At 42.6% G+C, this 19,612-nt stretch overlaps 4 protein-coding genes across 5 annotated transcripts; 3 read left to right on the top strand and 1 right to left on the bottom strand.

The window, feature by feature from the left end:
* The first annotated feature begins 313 nt into the window (after positions 1-313).
* On the top strand, positions 314-3,962 carry LOC116208397 (long-chain-alcohol O-fatty-acyltransferase-like). Its single transcript, XM_031541842.1, has 3 exons — positions 314-672; positions 2,864-3,110; positions 3,212-3,962. The coding sequence occupies exons 1-3, from the start codon at positions 314-316 to the stop codon at positions 3,782-3,784; spliced, it is 1,179 nt and encodes a 392-aa protein (XP_031397702.1). The 3' UTR covers positions 3,785-3,962.
* A 28-nt stretch (positions 3,963-3,990) lies between these two features.
* Positions 3,991-13,060, bottom strand: LOC116189998 (protein ENHANCED DOWNY MILDEW 2-like). 2 transcript variants are annotated; one of them, XM_031519675.1, is made up of 21 exons: positions 12,880-13,060; positions 12,329-12,759; positions 12,107-12,203; positions 11,566-11,619; positions 11,317-11,459; positions 10,948-11,044; positions 10,765-10,863; positions 9,919-10,166; positions 9,726-9,809; positions 9,099-9,644; positions 8,791-8,938; positions 8,617-8,718; positions 8,124-8,216; positions 7,354-7,395; positions 6,632-6,742; positions 6,404-6,475; positions 6,195-6,313; positions 6,058-6,121; positions 5,295-5,965; positions 4,908-5,028; positions 3,991-4,826 (listed from the first exon to the last, which is right to left on the bottom strand). In XM_031519675.1, the coding sequence occupies exons 2-21, from the start codon at positions 12,754-12,756 to the stop codon at positions 4,425-4,427; spliced, it is 3,741 nt and encodes a 1,246-aa protein (XP_031375535.1). In that variant the 5' UTR covers positions 12,757-12,759; positions 12,880-13,060; the 3' UTR covers positions 3,991-4,424. The 2 variants fall into 2 exon arrangements, with proteins under 2 accessions (XP_031375535.1, XP_031375530.1); XM_031519670.1 differs by having other exon boundaries at positions 3,991-5,028.
* Positions 13,061-13,976: 916 nt separating this feature from the next.
* On the top strand, positions 13,977-17,283 carry LOC116190303. Its single transcript, XM_031519988.1, has 6 exons — positions 13,977-14,569; positions 15,802-15,913; positions 16,052-16,223; positions 16,320-16,501; positions 16,750-16,889; positions 16,982-17,283. The coding sequence occupies exons 1-5, from the start codon at positions 14,112-14,114 to the stop codon at positions 16,870-16,872; spliced, it is 1,047 nt and encodes a 348-aa protein (XP_031375848.1). The 5' UTR covers positions 13,977-14,111; the 3' UTR covers positions 16,873-16,889; positions 16,982-17,283.
* A 634-nt stretch (positions 17,284-17,917) lies between these two features.
* On the top strand, positions 17,918-18,656 carry LOC116190610 (putative lipid-transfer protein DIR1). The gene is made up of 2 exons (XM_031520171.1): positions 17,918-18,366; positions 18,471-18,656. Exons 1-2 carry the CDS (start codon positions 18,066-18,068, stop codon positions 18,479-18,481), a joined length of 312 nt encoding a protein of 103 aa, XP_031376031.1. The 5' UTR covers positions 17,918-18,065; the 3' UTR covers positions 18,482-18,656.
* The last annotated feature ends 956 nt before the right edge of the window (positions 18,657-19,612 follow it).

Raw genomic sequence — 19,612 nt, 5'->3', positions numbered from 1 at the left:
ATCTGTGATGTCAATAGCCAAATTACCCATTCACTGCCAAAGCCATTCCCTGTAAATTTGAAGCGGACATGTTTGTCTCTCTAAATGAGGAGATAATATACTTTAAACGCAAGAGGATACATGCATTCATGACCTTAGCTATCTAATTGATACGAAGAAATTGCTGGCTTGCTTGCTTATGAAGCTTTTCACACAAGTTTTTCATATATTTATCTACCTTTGCATCCATGGAATTGAAAGGAACGGAAGAAGAGAACCAAGAAGTCGATGAAAATGGCGGATTACTATAGGGAAGAGATGAAGAGCTTCATCAATGTCTTGGGCCTCAGCAATTGCATTGCTCTGTTACTGCTACGCTGTAGCAGCTTCCGCACCAAATTGCGCATTGAGTCTTGCCGCCCTCCTGCGCTTCATCTACCTCCTCGCCGTCCTTCCCCTTGGCCTCTCCTCGATCCTCCTAGTCCTGCCTTCTGCGGTCTTCCTAGCCTGCCTCTGCAACTTCAAGCTCCTCCTCTTTCATTCTGCACAGGCCCTCTCTCTCTCGCTCACGGAGCTGCCTCCAACACCCTCCAAACCACCCCCCCCCTACAGAGCAGAGCCAAGATATCTGGAAGCACAGCCCGTGGATCAGGACCCGACTAGGAAGCACGTCCAAACAATACAGAAACGCTCGTGGGTTTGCAAATGCTCCAAAAGATTAGTTCTTCGCGTAATTTCTATTCGATGGCTCTGCTGGCAGACAAGACATTGCTCGTAGTTTTGGCTCTTAGGGCCTGCGGTTACAGGCCCTACTACACCCCTACTTAGTCTGGTTCCTCTATGGCACCATTTAGTTCGTCGGATACAGCTCCTACTGGCCATGCACTCGATCCCAGGTTGGGTCATCCTTGGAGGTCTAGGACTCGAGCTCGAGGCCCAGTTTGAGGAGCCATTGCTTGCGACCTCCTTGGAAGAATTCTGGGCCTGTTGATGGAATCTAACAGTCTCTGGAATTCTCCGCCTGTCCCGTCGACAATCCCGTATGGAGAATTTTGTTATTCCTCACACTCACTCAACTGATCAAACACTCACAAACATTATGCAGTGAAAATCTGCAGAATTGAACATAACAGAAGAGAACGGATACGGAGAGAGTGAGGAAGAAAAATGAAAAACTTCATACGTACAGAAACTGTCAGTTACAGCCCCTTTTAACAAACACTAGCCCTCACGCGATTGCTTTCAGGCTGGGGGCAAACTCGAATATCGGTTTAGCAGTCCAAATCGTTGTTCTCGAGTTTAGGAAGAAACTCGATTATTGGATTAACAATCCAATTCATTGAATTACTGAATTGCACATACTAATACCTAAACCCGTATTGAACTGAACACTGAAGAAATTGCTAGGCTGCAACGCGGCCATTGCGAGGTATTCATTGAAATTGAGATGGCTGCGTTACAGCCTAGCAATTTCTTTATTGTGTTCAGTTCAATACGGGTTTAGGTATTAGTATATGCAATTCAATAATTCAATGAATTGGATTGTTAATCTAATAATCGAGTTTGTTCCTAAACTCGTGAACAACGATTTGGACTGCTAAACTGATATTCGAGTTTGCCCCCAACCTCAAAGAAATCGAAGTAGCCCCAAACATGGGAGGTCACGGCATTCTTTCTAACCCGAGGAGTTTGCGTAGTCGTCGAAAAGGAAGTGAAGAAGCGGCTCGGGACATGTGGCTGCCTAACAGGGTGGTCTCAGGGGTCTTGACCTTGGGGTTCATGGCCGTGACAGCAGTTCCGCTACTCAGGCCCCCCTTAACAAGGAACGGCGTCGACGAAAAGGCTATCAGGGAATGCCGTATTATAGCGAATTTTGTAAAGGAGAAAGTTCGACGACACATCTTTGCATCAACAGGATGATCCAGACAGAGGGGCCTGCAATCTTAACCAATCTCCTGTTAGGCTAACTGCGCAGACCTCGCCGAACTAAATCTCTCGTGTACGAACCAGAACCACCCTATGTGTAATGCCATGCTTGGTTGTCTCATTGACAGTGGATCGAACTGGTTGATGGCAACCAGTGATTACTGGATGAAGGGCCAAATCTATCTACACCATTATGATCATGGGAATGATATCTTGCTCGATCAGTAGTCTGACACCACCTCAAAACAAGCACCACATCCAACCGATTTGCACAACAATGCTCATCGACTCTGGTACGAGAAAAACGGGACGGCGCTGTCATATTTTGATTGTCCCTCCTAAAACTCGGTGGCATTTATGTCAACAGGTAATTAGAGCAAAGGGGGTAGGTAGGTACGTTTGTTCAGATCTAGTCTTCTGAATGACAAATAATGGTGAACATTTCGGACAGGTAACAACTGAGGTCGATTATACTGGAACTGGGATGGATAATATGAATTACGCAATCGAGAGCTATCTAACTAGGCCTTGTGAGGCACTTTAATTTTATCCGGAAAAATATGTACCATGAACGCCCACACTTCACTTGCAGGCCTAAATATACGAGTGGGCCATAGCCATATCTTATAGATAACATCCACTGTCTATGTAGAGGTCTAAAATCCCATTATACCAACAAAAACTCCAAAATTTTACCCAAAAAAATACACGCATAAGGAGCCAAGTATGACATCGTTAACTAGGATTTGGAGGCAGAGATGTCAGGTGGATAGGACATAAGGTTGTTATCGGGGACGACAACGTAGTGATGAGACCGTTGAGGGTAAGTGCAGTCGATCATGGTTCCTAACTCGTCCGAAACAAGTCTCTGGACTCTTCGGGTGTGTTCATGTATATATTCAACACTGTCCCAAAACAGAATGTGCCAAAAAAGGAAATGGGTAGGGAAGAGATGAAGAGCTTCATCACCAGTTTCATCCCTCTGCTACTGCATAGCAGCTTCAGTCCCTAAAGGCACATTGAGGCTCATCTCCCTCTTGCCCCTCTTCTACCTCCTCACCGTACTTCCCCTCGGCCTCTCCTCATTCCATCTAGCCGGGCCGACCACGTTCCTCCTCATGTGGCCCTGCAACTTCAATCTCCTCCTCTTCTCCTTTGGTGCAGGCCCTCTATCTCGCTCCCCGAACTGCCTCCACTTTGTCTGGGCTTCCTCGCCCATCAGAATCAAACAAGACCACCGGAGCAAAATCCTCAGCACCCTCAAACTCAATGACTCATAACAGCCACCCTTGGAAACACCACCTGACATCAGAGAAACCGTGGGCAAACAAGAACCATGCTGTCCCTGTCCAGAGCCACCGACATTAACCAATGCTCGGAAGGATTTGGGTCTTTACATAATCTTCAAGGAATGGTTCTGTTGGCTACTAATGTGTTGCTTCTATCTTTACTTTCTCATGCCTACAACTACGGGCCCTTCTTACCCCCCTGCATTGTTTGGGGCCTCTACTGCCGACACGCTTTCCTTGAAATAGAACTCGTGCTGGCCATCTATGCAATCCCTGCTTGGGTCGTGCTGAGAGGGCTTGGGCTCGAGCTTGAGCCACAGTTCGACAAACGTCATCTCACAACCTCCCTCGAAGTCTTTTGGGGCCGTAGATGGAACCTAGCAGTCTCCGGGATCCTCCGCTTGACCGTCTACAATCCCTTGCGGAGTATCTGTGTCCCAATAATTGGCCCTGACCTAGGCACCTATGCTGCTGTCATCACCACATTCACAGTCTCGGGCTTAATGGACGAGGCTCTGTTCTTTTACTTCACGAGAGCAGGCCCCACATGGGAAGTCACGGCATTCTTTCTAATACAAGGAGTTTCATGATCGCTGAGAAGGCGGCAAAGAAGCGGTTTGGGAAAACTTGGCAGCCTCACAGCCCACAAGATGGTCTCACGGGTCTTGACATTGGGGTTTTTAAGCACGACCGCGATTCAGTTGTTTGGTCTCCCCTTGACGAGGCCCGGGATCTAGGACAAGGCCATTAGGGAATGGCACGCCAAAAAGCTCACCTCATCTTTGGATTGTCAGGATAAGAAATTCAAGATCACTTCATAAACGAGTTTCCCCAAAAGAACTTGGATACATCTTTTGGTACAGATTCCGAAGAGCTCAGCTTTATGTGATTTCCTAAAGGCTTCCCAGAAAATCATTCTTTTGATGCCCAATTGGGCTCTTTTGTTTCTCTTCCAATGTTGCCCCAGATGCACCATCGATCGAGTAATACAGGATTGTTATCTTCATGACACAAAGCAACTATATAGTGCATGCATCTCATGGAACAAAAAGTAGTCTAAACTCCTGCTTCAGCTTTATATCTACCAGTCAAGCTATTGGAAATCTTAAACGGCACCTAAGGACAAGCCTGGCATACTATGTGCTCACATACATGGACTTGACATTGTAACATTTCCTTTGGCCAAAACGCAAAGAGAATGACCTGGAATATGAACATTCGCAGCATTCCCTATTCGTTGAGCCAGCCTGAAGAATTCGTATGGGAGAATGGATTGTACGGGCCCGACGCAAAGCCTTGCTGATGTCCGTGATATTCTCCTGGATGAGGTGCTCTCAGGTCACGGAAACCAAGCGTGCTCACCCCCCGAGGGTCAGGTCCTCCCCCACTACCCATCCTTGATGGTTCGGGCCTGCTCATCCCCACAGGATCAGGTCCTCCCCCGCCACCCATCCTTGATGGGCCGGGCCTGCTCATCCCCAGAGGATCAGGTCCTACCCCGCTACCCATCCTTGGTGGGTTCAGCTCATCGAGACGGGGGGCATACCTCTGCATTGTTGAAGTGGTCATCCGATAAGACAGTTCAGTCAAGGGCGAGGCCACCGGCCCGTAGGTGGATGAAGTGGGTCGTGCCTGGGGATATGGTAAGTCAGGCACCACGGGGTAAGAGGTTCTCTGGGACATGTCAGACTCTTGCCAACCATAGAGACGGACCTGTGTTCTCATGTCGAGTTCTCTCCAGTACCTCTCGTCTGCTTCAGTGGTGGAGGAAGATCCATAACCATCTGGTCTCTCTCTCAGATGCCCCATGTGAGGCTCCTCCAAGTTCCGAGCCCTAAGCAACAGGAATCAGGAACACATTTAGGCGCAATCGCGTGAACAGATTTTGAAATTTCAATAAGCAGAAATTTGCATAACGGCAGCTCACTAATATTTGGTTTTGATTCCAAATCCCGTAGCTCCCTCATGCTTATAAGGTGATCCACCACTTCATGCAAATTCAGGCTCGTATAAAAGTATCCCTTAATTTAGTCATCTTTCTTTCCGTCAATTTTTCCTCTTCTCGGTCACAGTTAATTTGCAATATGGGTTCCATGTTACCTGTACTCAGGATGAGGGCTCAAACTGTTTGAAAGCCTCTCACTTACGAGGTACTCATCATTGTTGAGGCCATATGTCCTTCCGATATCCTCAATTATGTTGTCCAATCCCAAAGTATAATCTTCCTCAAACTCAGGATGCAAATTCTCAACGTGAGATTGATGATTACTCCCCCCAATATTAGCAGCTAGAGACATGTCCGATGAGTTTCTAGACTGCACACTGAAAGGAGATCTCGCATTTGTCTCCCTTGGTGAAGGGCGAGATATTTCCATGGCCATTTTATCACATTGCCTCTTTCTAGAATCCTCAGGAGACTGACTCTCCTGATTTTCAGGACCGTCTTTCCTGCTATTGCCGAGCGAGAAGCTTCCATTCTGGCCTTCAGTCACAACCTTACTCTCTTTGGTCTCTTCAGCCCTCTCATTTTGTCTGAGAATATCACCATTAGATACTGAAGGCACACCACCCTGCTTACTTCGATCAGCTCCTGAATAATCAGGAAACTCAGTAGCATTGCTTTTGTCTTCTAGATGGCCCTGCCTTTGGGCTACAGCCTTGTGTTTCGAAGTCCATTTGGGATGGCTCCAAAGATAGAGGAGTGGAGCGTTCAAGTTCCACTGGTCCATTTGTTTGTCGCTCTCATCAACAGACCCAGGCAAGTAAAATGACTGCAAATAAACTTCAGTCAGATATAATATTCCTTTTGGAAGAACAAATAAACATCATCTCAAAGTAAAGTGCCAAAAAGCCACATTTGTACCTTTCCTGATAAGAAATTATCATCCTCCCAGACCAGATCATACGCAAACTTCTTCTTATCTAACCTGCAGAGCACCAGCATATAAATCACATTGCAAGAGGAGGGGGGATGGGAAGGAGGTAAAAGAAAAGGCTTACCTTTGCGTCTCTGGTGGAACGATGAGGATGAGAAGTTTTGGTTTAAATTCAAGAGCTTTATCGATAAACTTGTTCGCCAAAGCCGCATTGACACCGAAGGGAGGATTAAGGCCCATGATCTGATTAGAAGCATCACAAAAAATCAAAGTTTCTTAAGATAGGGCTAACAAAGATCCCCACTCAAAAGAAAAGGCAGGCATGTTGAATACCAGTTTATTCCCAGCAGGCAGCTCTTTTGGACTGACAGTCATCCAATCCCTTTTCTCGAAATTGAACGTGTTCTGCCAAAAAATAATGGAATACAAATAAACAGTACATTTACCATCATAAAGATGGCTTTGGACTGTAACAACAAAATGCAAATTTCTTGCATAGATATGGGTGGAAAAGAATGTCGATGACAGATCTCATTATAAGAAGTTAACCAAGAAACTTACCTTTGCTGGGAATAGATCATAATTCTTGTATGAGCACTTCTTCCCTGTTTCTTTGAGCTTTTTTTCCAATAGGCAACTAAAATCGTTTGCACCACAGCAGAAATCAACAATCTGTTCAACAAAGTGGAGGCAGTTACTTTGGAGACTTTGAAAGAAACACTATCAAGCATCCTAGGAAGAAAGAAATGCTATTTACTCCCGCCTGTCATTGGAAAAGAAACACTGCAGCAACTACTGAGACACACAGTAAAACATAAATGCCACACTATGTATACATTATTTAGCATGTAGTGTCGATTTCTGATGTAGTAAAAGTTCGACATGCATTTGCAAGACAAACTTATTTTTTGAGAGAAAAATATGCTTGAAATAGGTTTCAGTAAACAGAGGACTGCAATATTGCCTGTTTAGCCTCACTCTCTTAGCGCGGTTAAAGGATCATGTTTACAATAAAATGTTCATCCAAAAATTGATAGTTTGGGAAAGGAAGCTACAAATATTCCAAATTGAATTAATTATAGCAAGTAAAGAAAAAAATAGAACATATTTAAAGGAAATCAAAAGATTCCATGTATCACATCATTTATAAACCTTCCATGGAACTCGTCAGCAGAATGTAAAACAGCAACAAACTATATTTATTTATCATGGCATCGTAACAGACGAACATTGGAAACAAAGAACCTGACAGAAATCACTAAAGTAAATGATTAAATGCTTACCGTATCACCATTTTCAACATACCAATGCAGCTTGTCAGCAATCTGTACATCAATAAATTGAATTAGAAATGTAATAACCATGACAATAGCGATGACCTTCCTATCTCTAAAAAGATCAAACACTCCAAGTTATGGCGAGAGGACAACTGCTAGCCGCCTAAAGGAGAATTTAATCTCACAAAACAATACTTCCACACTTTCTGCCACAGCGCGTTCTTTCTAAATTTTTTATCTCCCCCATCTATCTGATGATAAAAACCAGGGGAACAATATAGAATCATAGCATTGGCATAGTCCCATAAAGTCCATAAAGTCCCTCATAAAATGACGAATTCACTAGGAAGAAAATTGCTGAGATTTCCTTGATAGAAGATTCATATTTCAACTGCAATACATTCAGCTGCCATTAAAAATTATAACTGAAGCAAGGTCATGATGAGAAAAATAAAGTTCTCCAAGTAAGCAGATAACAACAAAATTCCCGTATGTGTCCCCCAGTAAATATTCAGAATGAAAAACAAACATGGCCAAAAGATGATGTGATAATATATAATTTTTCAGCTCATCCAATGTATTAGATTGTACATCTCCTAGATGAGCTTAAAAATTAAAGCGTCATAATGATAATATCAAAATCATTCTCTAACTGCCAGCCCATGGATTTTTAAATTTAGACATATTTTTTCAAAATTAACATGAAGTGATCTAAATCTGATAAAAAGAGTTTTTACTGCCAGAAACATTAGATAATTCTAATTAAAGATGAATACCTCTTCAAGCTTATCCACTTTCGTGAAGTGTCGACCAAAGGATGTGTAGCGCATTCCAAAAATAAATGGTGAAAGATATACTTTGAGCTTGTCCTGCAGCAATAGAAAACAGAATAAGCTAGTTACAGCTTATAAGAAGTACCAGAACATGAATTTGTCTCTCAACTTCTAGCTAGAGAGATTGATCCGGGATTCTTTAGATATCATAGTGTTTTTACAACTGTTACAAGGAACAATGTACAACAGAAAATGCAGACTCAGATGGAGCTAAATTTATATTAGTAACATCATTAAAGGGTTCAGCTAATACAATCACAAGTAATATCTTCAAGAAGATGCGCTATAATCCAGTTCCAATAAAGATTATAAAAAATACTTGCAATACACATATATACATATATATTACATCTCCGGAAAATAGCATTTAACGGTATGGGAATATCCTAATGAAGGATCCACATTTTCCTACAACAAAGATAGAAGAATTATGAACCTTCCACTTAAACAGCTGGCTCAAAACATCCGGATCACAAACTGCTTGTGCATCTTCAATGCTTCCACCTTCCTCTATCTTCTGCAATGCTGTCCGAACAGCCTGCACATGTAAACTTAGGAAAATCACATTTTGCAATTGACAACAATACAGCAATAAAAACAAAAGAGATACCTCAACGGCACCCTCCAGCTTTCCCATAGTAATTGCTTTGTCTACATTAGACTTAAGGGATTGTGTATGAGTAGATGGAAGTTTCTGCTTTTCTAACACATCTTGCATACTCACTGAGGATGTTGCATCTTTTATTATATCTCGAATCCTGCTTTGCAAATAGAAAGTCTAACAATAAGATGATCTTGATCAATAAAATAGGTGCCTGATTAGCACTTAACGATAATTTTCTATCCTTAATCCCTTCAAAAGATGATAAAAGAATTAAAGAACAGAAAATTTAATCAGCCATAGGTGCCATCACTAACCTCCTCTCTGAATCAGCATCTAATGGGGGCAGAGAACTGTCTAACTTCTTCAATGTAGTTTCTGAAGCAAGAGTCTTATCTTGTTTCACAGCATCTACTTGCTCAGTCTCTGAGCCCTCCATATAAAGAGAAAATAACCTTTCACCCAAGGAGACAGTGTCTTCCTTTTCCTTGGCTGCTGAGGAATTTCCCCCAGCCAGTGAACCCAACTTCTTGTTATCCTTTGAAGACTGTCCAGATGCATTTGTCACTTTGGCTTTCTTCGGAATTTCTTGTTCAGTGGATACCTTGGCCCTTTTGCTTTTTAAACTTCCATTGGCCAGAGAAGATAATCTTTCCTTCTGATCTGATGTTTTCCTAGGCGTTCTACTCAGGTATTCATCTGAAGCAGGTGACTTCTCTGCCACTTTTTTTTCTATGCCTGCAGGCAACTCCCGCGTTGGTTTTTTCCTCTTCCCACTTATAGCTGTCTTTTTCTCTTCTACATGGGGAAATTTTAGGTGATCCCTGACTGGAGTCCCGAGTCCTTGATCAAGCTCATGCTTTCTGGCAAAGAGCGATCTCTCTGTGAATAATTTACCTAATTTATGGATGAAGTAAGTCTAGTGTGGAAAGAACATAGCTTACAGGCAGTATATCAATATACGATTGAGCAGTAAATCCTCCCATGCCCTTGTTTCTTCATCCTCTGTATCTTCAAAAGCAATTTCCCTGATTCGTGCGCACACATTATATAAGCAACAAAAAAAAAAAAGTAAAGACAACATTCAAATAAACAGATATTGCTACCTTCATGCTGAAATAAAAGGAAAATACGTACTTAGGCAAGCATTTTCTATGGTATGATCTAGGGCAGCGCCTGCACACGGCAAACTGTAACTCGGGCATCTTCTTATTTTCTCCTTTACCACAAACGCAGCATTTGTGACTAGGGCAAGTAAAAGATTTCCCTCCAGCAATATTTTTTTGAAGTTCCTTTGCAGCATCTGCATCTTTAGGATGGAGCAATTTTGCAACACAGTGTGGATGGTAAAAGCGGCTACAGGTTGCAGAGACACAGGCAAAGACCTTGCAGGACATTAGGTAATTGGGATTAGAATAATCCCAATTATGAAAGAACATAACAAAGAACACTCATGTAACCCAGACCAAGGACATTATTAGAAGATTTAGTAATCACCAAAGTAATTAATATGCTAAATTAAGACAACTAGCCAGAGTCGCACTTGAAAAAATTGCTCTTTACACTGGATCAGATCAGCTGGTTGTACTAAGAACTAGACCCATGCCTGAATTAGATTCATTTAATCTCAAAATGAATAAGGACTTGTTGGTCGATCATGAACAGCTGCCTGAATTAGATTTATCTAATTTCAAAATGAATATTGGACTTGTTGGAACCCCTTTCCATTGAATTGAATTCACATTTTAAAATTACTTAAATTGTGTTTAACCACGCGCTATAGCTGAATGTGTTATAGAACAAATACCCCTGATATTATCGTCAAAAACTGTTCATGCTTGTTCCAGGGTTGGGAACATCAACAGAGCAATCCAACACACACCTTTTAGGCTAAGCACAGATTTGAGACCATCTAATGGAGCAATTCACATAACAGGTCCTTGACATGCTACCACAGCAAAAAAACGCAGGCTTCCAGCATACCTCGGCACCAGAGGACTTATCTGAGGAGCCCAATTTCCCACAAACAAAGCATTGATGCTGCTTGTATTCACAATTTTTGCAGAGAAATTGCTGTATTGCCTGTCAAAAGACAAAAAGTGATTATTATGTGAAGGAAGAGAAAACGTTACAAGCATCTTCAATGGAAATTTAACAATGCCATACCTCCACTTCAGCATTTGTAAGTCCTAGGGACTCGCACGTGGAATCTTCACCAGCTTCTGCTGTTGCATGAAATGACCTCATACACCTTCCCTCGCAGCTAATTTCCCCACAAATACCATTAGATATTAGTTAACTGAAAGGCCTCATGCTTGCTTGATGAGTACAAATTCGTAAGAAACGTTAACTCAGCAAGTATGCAATCAGAAATTTTTGTGCACAATATAAACACATATAATTCATTCTAGAGGTTGTCCAAGTCTCTATGGGACAAAAAGTTGCAGTCAAAAGATATACACCATCTACCAGAAAAATTCATTGAATTCTCAAAATTAGTAACCACTTTTTAAATTGCTAAAAGAAAACACATACCACAAAAGCTCGCCACCATTGTCACAGATCGCACAAACCGAATCAAACACGTCTTCATCATCCTCAGCATCAGGATCATCTTCCACAACCTCCATTTCATCATCTTCAACTATAAAGCCAGGCTTTGAAGTACTTTGAACACCCTTAAAATAACATGAACACTCCGACTCAGATACAGTAAATAATGAAGAATTTAAAGTTGAACACGGTAGCATAACGCAGAAGGGTAAGCAGACAAAAGGAACAAACCTCACTAGACTGTTTCCTCATCCACTGCTTCCCCTCAAGGAATGTGGTTAAGAACTGTGCAAATAGTAAATAACATTATTGTGTTGGAGAAGAAAGCAAACCATAGGCGCTATCCGCAAAACTCAGAAATTCGTGACCAGCAGATCCATACTACCGACATAACAGCAAAACAAATATGTCATTTTACACTAGTAATAAGAAATTCTCCTTGATAACGGGGCTAAAAATGGTTAGAACACTGGTGAATTTGCATCCTCTTGACAGAGCTCACTAAGTTCTCCATCCCTTTTGAGAATCTAATAAAATAAGCAATAAGGCAGCTTAATAATATGAACATCTAAGATCATCTCACTCATGAAATATGGTCCTCTCTGAATTGCAAGGCGCTACTCAAATGAATGATCAAAGCGCCGACCGGATATACAATATCATAGCCAGTTAGAATGAAGACTCGCAAGAACAAACAACTTGAATCTTCAGGGGCAGTTAGACGCTCATAGAGGAAGACATAATTCAAGATTTCATGGCACAGAAAACATACCTTGCACTTCGCTAAGCTATCGTCCTTCTTGATAGCTTCCTTGACCAAAGATGTGTGATTTGCCAAGTCTTTTGCACCTGGCCTCACCTCGTACAACCTAAAATTGACAATAAATTGACACATTTAACTGGAGCATGACACAGGCAATCCACTTTCTGCACAGTGGATCCAAAAAAAGCAACTTTATGTCGTTAACTATCAACCAAAGCGCCGTGAGCATACCTAAAAGCCTTAGCCATGTAGTCCCAGAGAGATTTGGCTGACGACTCGGGGTTCCTCTTCAAGTAATGCAAGCAATTCACGGTGATCAGCACGTTCCTGATCGTACCCTCGTAGCTCTTCCTCGGCTTCTGGAGCTTGAACCAGCAGTTGTCCTTGGAGAGCACGGATATCTCAGCGCTCACATTGTTCAGGTCAATCTTCCACGCCTGGACCTCCCTGTATATCGCCTTCAGCCCCTTGTCAGCGCTCCCGTGCAGAAATACGCCACCCTTCGGACCACTGGAGTCCTCATGAGGGTTCACGCTATCCTGCTCATTCCACAGGAGGGGGAGCACCGAGAAGGAGATGGGCTCGTCGTCGTGGTCCAAGAAGTAGTAGTTCGAGACGAGCTCCGGCCGCTTCTCGGCCTCGTCGTCGGAAGAATCCATGACCTGAACGGAAGTTCCAATTTTGAGCCCCAGTCAATCTTCTGGCGCAAATTGAATGCCGTTTCGCGGGTATATTCACTCGCCCAACCAAGAACAAAATCAACCGGAGATGACCGAAATTACCTTATCCGGACACCGTCAGAAGAGGGTTTATTAGAATCCTACGCGAAGCACAGAGACGACGGGATCGTATGGTTTGGTCGGCTGAGAAGGTACGGGCTTGAGATTATCAATGGCGGAGACGGAGGGGGAGTGAGTGCCCTGTTGCAGAAGAGACCGCCTGCATAATCTTTGCAGACGTCATGTGAAACGCCACGTTTTCCGCAGAAGGATAGAATCACTGGGGAAAGTACACTTTTGGTTCTCAATCTTGAATTCTTTTCCATTTTCGTTCCGGAAGTTATTTTTCTAATCAAAGTCAACCCAAATGTGCAGATTTAGTCCTCCTTACTCAAAATTGTCAAGTACAAGGGAAAGAAAATGAAAGAGAGGGACTCCAGAGTCCCATGTCCAACCATTGTGGAACTTCCATATCCCTATTCCTTTATCGATCTTGTACATTGTTCTTTTCGTTCCACAATGTCATGGCAGCATGGTCGTGATTGTTGAAATGTGGAAAAAATAGAAGATAAATGGGATCTGAAAATTCATTTTATATGGTATTTGTTTTCTTTTTTCGTATTTATCATGACATGGCTTATGGTATAGATGTTGAAATAAATAGGATATATCATCTAACTTGTAAGTACGTTGAGTAATTCGCTCTCTAAACAAGTTAAGAGAAAGATTGTCAATTATCATAATTTGACAGTAGGATTTAACATGGACTTGAGCTTTTTTCTTAATTATAAGGAAATTTATGAGCCTAGTCTGGGAAAATCGAAAACAAAATAGAATGGTACTGGTAATTACACATACGAGAATGCATTTTATTGCATTACATCCTTTATCTAACTTGAGGTAAATTTTTGATTGGGATTAAAATGCAAATATGAAAAAAGAAACAAGGTGTTCCAACAGGGAGAGGTGTGCCACGTGGCATCTGTAATTGGACCGTTATAAAAACTAAATCACAAGTTCGTTCGTTCAACTATTTCTCCGAGGGCCGTTTCGTCATTTTCAATGAGACACAGGAAGAGAAGAGAGAGATAGAGAGAGACATATCTCTCTGGGGAAGAGAGAGAGAGAGAGAGAGAGAGAGAGACGAGACGAGACGAGAAGAGTCGCAGAGAGAGAGAGAGAGAGAGAGAGCTGTAGAGAGAGAAGTGGCAGTTAGCTTGTCTCTTAGAGAGAGAGAGAGAGAGAGAGAGAGAGAGAGAGAGGGTTGAAATATAGGGGGGAGGAGAACGGCAACAATGGCCACTGACCAGGAGATATCCCAAGCCCTACATTCCCTTCTCAGGGACTCCTACTCTTCTTCCTCCTCATCCTCCTCGGCCAACCCTAACAAGCCCCCCGCCGCCGCCCCCTTCACCTCCTTCGCCGACGTCGTTCAGCAGCTCGAGTCCAGGCTCGGCCTCGACCTCACCCACAAGGTCGACTTCATCCGCTCCCAGATCCAGCTCCTCTTCCGGCCTCAGCCCCAACCTCAGGCTCCGCCTCAGCTGCAGCAGCAGCAGCCGCCCTACCCCCCTCTCCTCCACCGGAATGACCACCAACACTTCGGCCTCCAGCAGAGCCCCAATTTCTACCCCCACCACCACCCCCACGCCGCCGCGTCCTCCGCCTTCCACGGCTTCCCCTCCCAGTACGCTCCCGCCCCTCCTCCTCCCGTTGCTCCCGCAGCCAGACCCGTCGAACCCCCAAAAGAGAGGTATGCACGTGATTCATGATTGTATTAGAACAAAATTGGTCGCATTTCCACCAATCCTAAGATAAATCAAGTACGGATTCCAATTTCGGGAATTGGACTGGCATGACCTGACATGAGATTGAGGTAGTTAGAGCTAAATTAAGGTAAAGCTCTCACCAAATCGACCTCAATTGCCTGCCGTATGTTGATGGACATCTGGCTTTTTCCTTTATTGGGGGATCGAGCTAAGACAAGGGAAAGATTTGCTTTTTGGTTTTCTGTTTATGTTCCGTGTTTCGGTATTTTGATCGTCTTGCTTTTGCATAGAAAAGGGAGGTTTTTCTAATTTTTCTCTGGAGCAATTGCTGTATTCCCGATGTTTGGTTAGAAAAATTGAGTGATGAGGAAAAGGATGAAGTCGAAGCTCCCGTTTGATGATAACCTGTTCCCGAGTTCCGTTGTCACTGTGCACTGCTGTAGTAGGAAAGTCCTAATCCTAACCATATGAAGAAATGTGTGTGTTTTATTAGAAATTTCCAACTTTTCCAAGACCAGACAACCTTCTAGCGGCCAATTTTAGTTCGATCTCCTGGTATCCGTTACGTTGCTACCACAATGTTGCACAATAGAGCAATGGCAGAATTCTAGAGCGAAGCTTGGATACCAATTGGATCAGTACCATCATTATTTTCTTTCTAATGAGGTTATCTGTGTAAGGTTTTGGTTTATAAGTGGTTGCTACTAAGCCATTTCAACTGGGTAAAGATGATGCCTCCTTAATATGGGAGGTGTCCATATGCCTGTAAAATCAGTGCTAGTTTCTCTCTCTCTCTCTCTCTCTCTCTCTCTCCTTCCAGCTATTCTTGGATGATGGAAAAATGCCAATTAGTCTGCATATCATTGGCGTTTTTGTAGTCTTTGAACATATAATGCTACTTACATGTTTGCCCGTCAACTGAGGGGCTCTGCTCTGTCATCTTTATAGGTTGACAGGACACCTTCATCGGCCTAGCAATCTTTACAGAAGTTGCTAGCTTTTCCTTTTTTCCTTTTATTTGGGCAGTCTTTCCTCCCCTTGTACATTTGCTCTTGGACAGGGGGAAGTCTTGCTCAAGTACCCCCTTTCCAAGTCACAATCCCCGAATGGTCTTACTTTTTTTCTTATAATTCAAACTGAAAGTTGCTTAGTGTGTGTTATTTTAAATTATACATTGACACATGAACTGATGAATTATCCCCATTGTTCAATGCAGTGCACCAGCGAAAGCCAAGAGAAAAGGTGGGGCAGGGGGTTTGAACAAACTTTGTGGTGTTTCACCTGAACTTCAGGCCATTGTTGGCGAGCCGGCTCTCCCCAGAACTGAGGTCCCAATCTTATACTATATACTATATATTGAAAATGACATTTTCGTTTGGATTTGTTTTGTTTTTCTTGTGGCTGTGAAAAAAAAATCCCAATATTACAACATGTTGATCTTAATTTCTTTGTGTTTTTTGTATTAGATTGTGAAGCAGCTATGGGCTTACATAAGGAAAAACAATCTCCAAGATCCTAGTAACAAGAGGAAGATAATATGCAATGACGAGCTGAAATTGGTATTTGAAACAGATTGTACTGACATGTTCAAGATGAACAAGTTACTGGCTAAGCACATCATCCCCCTCGATCCAACAAGTACATAGCTTACATGACTTTGGTCTATCTCAGCATGTTTAGAGATGTGAACTTGGAACTTTATTTGACTGATTTACCATATTTTTGTCCTCACAGAACAGCCAGTTGTTAAGAAGCAAAAGTCAGATGCTGAGACTGGAATCAGGAGTACTGAACCCGGTCCTTCTGTGAAGATTTCTGATGCGCTAGCCAAATTTTTTGGTGTTGATGAAAAGGAGATGCTTCTGACAGAAATTAATAAACGTATCTGGGAATACATAAATGTGAATCAGCTGCAGGTGTGTAACAAACTCTGTAACTTCTCGGTTTTCCCTTCTAATATACCATTACAAGGAATATACTTTGAGCTTGGTGGATACTACCTATTCGTCTCCATTGACCATTTGGAGGTCAATATGGACAGCTGTTAAAAGATTCTTGATCATGACTGCGTGAGATATTATTGCTTTGACAAATTATGTTGAATTTTTGCTGAACTTGTTAGTGGCGCTGAATTAAAACATTACATTTATGATATTGTTATTAGGATCCACAAGATACAATGCTGATACAATGTGATGCGAAGCTTCAAGAGATTTTTGGATGTGAAAGCATTCACGCTTCCGGGATATCTGAAGTTTTGGCACGCCAGTATATAATCAGCTCGTGACTGATTAGGAATTGCTGGTACGTATTGTGTTTATCCTGAGTTTTCTTTGCCTGCTGTTTTTACATCTCTCGTGGAACTAAACTGATTATTCGATGGTTTTTGTTTGTAGATGAGCTCGTTCGCCGCTGCTACTCTCTTACAAGGCATATTTTCCAAGTTTCGTAGTGATTGCTTAGTCTCTCTTGTTCTAAGACAAGCCCAGATTATTAGCTAATGTACAGAATCAGGTGCATAACTGAAGTTTATCTCTGACAATGCATTTCAGATTAGGCTTGTTTGTGGCACTCTGATTCTTTTTTGTAGAGTGCATTCGATTGAAAATCCAGACGAAATGTAAATGCAGATGCTGATCATCTAGTGCAAAGTAAAGATCGTCGTAATTGGAGCTTTTGTGAATTTCGACTTGGCTAACTCATTACTTTTGATGGCTATTCTTATGAAACATTTTGATTATTTTTCTGCAATGGCATGTATGCATGCTGAAAACTATCGAGGCCTTTCCTAAGCTCATGCCTAGGGGTGAAAGGTCCATGGAACCGGGTGAGCCTGGCCTCACAAAGCCACCATATCAAGCATTTCCAGAATAGTCGGGAATGGTTATCGTGACTTTAGATTCAAGCTATGGGCATTTGAGATATGAGCAGAACATCATCCCCTTGGAAAAGTTTTTACAGAGCCGGTGGAACGTCTTTTCTTCTGCTACGCATAATCAAAGGCTTGTGAACCACTCCTGAGTTCGTATACTACTAATAATGGTCATGGGAGGTTTGTGAACCAGTTACAGCAACAGCACTAATAAAAAATCATTCCTAAGCAGGACCTCATCGAATGGTCACATGATTTAATACGACTGTCATTTATTCTGGCCCACTCATCTCGACCAGGCCTCTCAGTGATTTGTCTCATTAAACTCAAAGATAATTTCTATATTCTGATAATGTCTCCTCGATACCTTTCCCGTGAACCCTGCAATGGTCACATGAACACCTTAATACTGGGGACAAAGTCTCCTTAACATAGTTTATTCATTTCATTGCACGAGAACAGATTCGTGTGCGGTAATAAGCCGAGCCGATCTGATACTTTAATTGATCCTTAATCTTTGATACTATAAGTATGGGTTGCCTATGGAACCACTTCCACATAGTTGCAATTCCCATTCCTGAAGGAGAGGAACAGCCCAGGGAGGAAGAATGCCTTCCAAGACAAGTATGAAGTTAGCTCTTGCACTGGCACTCGTGCTCTTCGTCTTTGCCGTGGCAGATGCGACAGAGATCTGCAAGATCGACACGGCCGAGCTGGCGGAGTGCCTGCCTGCAGTGACTGGCAAGTCTCCTCCACGGCCAACCAGGAAGTGCTGCGGGATCGTGCGTAGGGCAGATATGCACTGCCTCTGCCAGTACAGGTCCGTCCTACCGGCCATGGGGATCCCTCCCGAGAACGCCTTCGCGCTACCCAAGAAGTGCGGCCTGAAAGCCAGACCCAAGTGCCGAGGTAAGGCTTAAAAACTCAGTAGCTCGATACGAAACCGCATTTGTTGCGTAGGATTCCCGAAACCTTACGAGCTGGTCTGAAACAAGTTCCTCATTTTCTTGCAGGGCCTCATTGATTGGGCTAAGAGCAGATTGCAAGAGTCCACTGTGCTGTAGTTGGGCTTGCCTCGCATGTTTCTTTTGCATTGATAATTTGGCTTCCCGATTATCATTATCCTCGTTTTGGTAATCCTATTAGCATTGTGTGATTCAATTCAATAAACATTTCGCGCCAGAAGCCCTATACGTCCACTCTTAGTGCTATCAATCGTTGCGACACTGGTTATTATGTGTTACGTATAAACTTACTTCGGAATACACCTTTCAAATCACGACATCAACATTGCCCTTTCACTATTATCACCGATGACGCAATTGTCTAGAGATAGAGTCATTGTCAATACGCAATGTGTGACAACAAACCCGTGAATATTAACCAACGTGCCAGGCTGTTAGAGTTGCTATTATTGTTCGAAGATATTTAGGATTTGCAATGGGGCAAAGGAGAAAAGGGCAAAAGGACCCGAAAATGAAGAAGGACACTGCCGTTGGAGATTCCAATTCAAGGTACAATAAATATTGCAAGTCCGGACATTGGAATTGACTCCTCGGCCTCTCGTGGATCCCCCCTAGCTCCCACGGAATATGGAAAGCGATATCTATGGATTTCTTCGATTTTTCGTTCCTTCGAGATTATCTTCGTGTCGAACACGGTTTGTGTTATTAGACAATCTCAATATCCACTAAACAATGGAGCACGGTTGAGAAAAGATACTTGCATATAGATCTTTGATTTACTAAGCTCCGTCCCAAGTCGAGAAAGCAGTGAAACACGAGTATGAGTGTACAATACTACAGGCTAAATCCAGGATTTGTGACATTTGATGGCCGTGATTATCTCTTGTTTCAAATCGAGCGTGTACAATCCATTTAAATAGACAAAGAAAAATATATACTTTAAAAGGAAAATTCAAGAAAATCGTTCGATGGGTAACATCATAGCACTACATCATGCGAGTTTCTGAGACTTCAATACATGCCTTTCATTTTATTTATGTTTCATGGATGGGGAAATCATGAAATTGATATGTGGGGATGATCACTAAACAGCATTTTCTCCACAATTTTAATTGGGAAAAGTAACAAATTGTGAAAAAATAATAAATAATAATTTTTTAAGCTGTGGTTGTGTCAACATTATTAACCTC

This window comes from Punica granatum, chromosome 1 (assembly GCF_007655135.1).
Source record: "Punica granatum isolate Tunisia-2019 chromosome 1, ASM765513v2, whole genome shotgun sequence".
Classification (NCBI taxonomy): Eukaryota; Viridiplantae; Streptophyta; class Magnoliopsida; order Myrtales; family Lythraceae; genus Punica; species Punica granatum.
This window is presented reverse-complemented; position numbering and strand designations above follow the sequence as displayed.

Coding starts and splice junctions, on each gene's coding strand:
- LOC116189998 (XM_031519670.1), bottom strand. CDS start 12,756: ATGGATTCTTCCGACGACGAGGCCGAGAAGCGGCCGGAGCTCGTCTCG. Junction 8,939..9,098: donor GATGCTGATTCAGAGAGGAG/GTTAGTGATGGC, acceptor TTTGCAAAGCAG/GATTCGAGATATAATAAAAG. Junction 6,743..7,353: donor ATGTTGAAAATGGTGATACG/GTAAGCATTTAA, acceptor TTTGTTGAACAG/ATTGTTGATTTCTGCTGTGG.
- LOC116190303 (XM_031519988.1), top strand. CDS start 14,112: ATGGCCACTGACCAGGAGATATCCCAAGCCCTACATTCCCTTCTCAGG. Junction 16,224..16,319: donor CATCCCCCTCGATCCAACAA/GTACATAGCTTA, acceptor TTGTCCTCACAG/AACAGCCAGTTGTTAAGAAG. Junction 16,502..16,749: donor TAAATGTGAATCAGCTGCAG/GTGTGTAACAAA, acceptor TATTGTTATTAG/GATCCACAAGATACAATGCT.
- LOC116208397 (XM_031541842.1), top strand. CDS start 314: ATGTCTTGGGCCTCAGCAATTGCATTGCTCTGTTACTGCTACGCTGTA. Junction 673..2,863: donor CAAACAATACAGAAACGCTC/GTGGGTTTGCAA, acceptor GAAGAGATGAAG/AGCTTCATCACCAGTTTCAT. Junction 3,111..3,211: donor ACTGCCTCCACTTTGTCTGG/GCTTCCTCGCCC, acceptor AACACCACCTGA/CATCAGAGAAACCGTGGGCA.
- LOC116190610 (XM_031520171.1), top strand. CDS start 18,066: ATGCCTTCCAAGACAAGTATGAAGTTAGCTCTTGCACTGGCACTCGTG.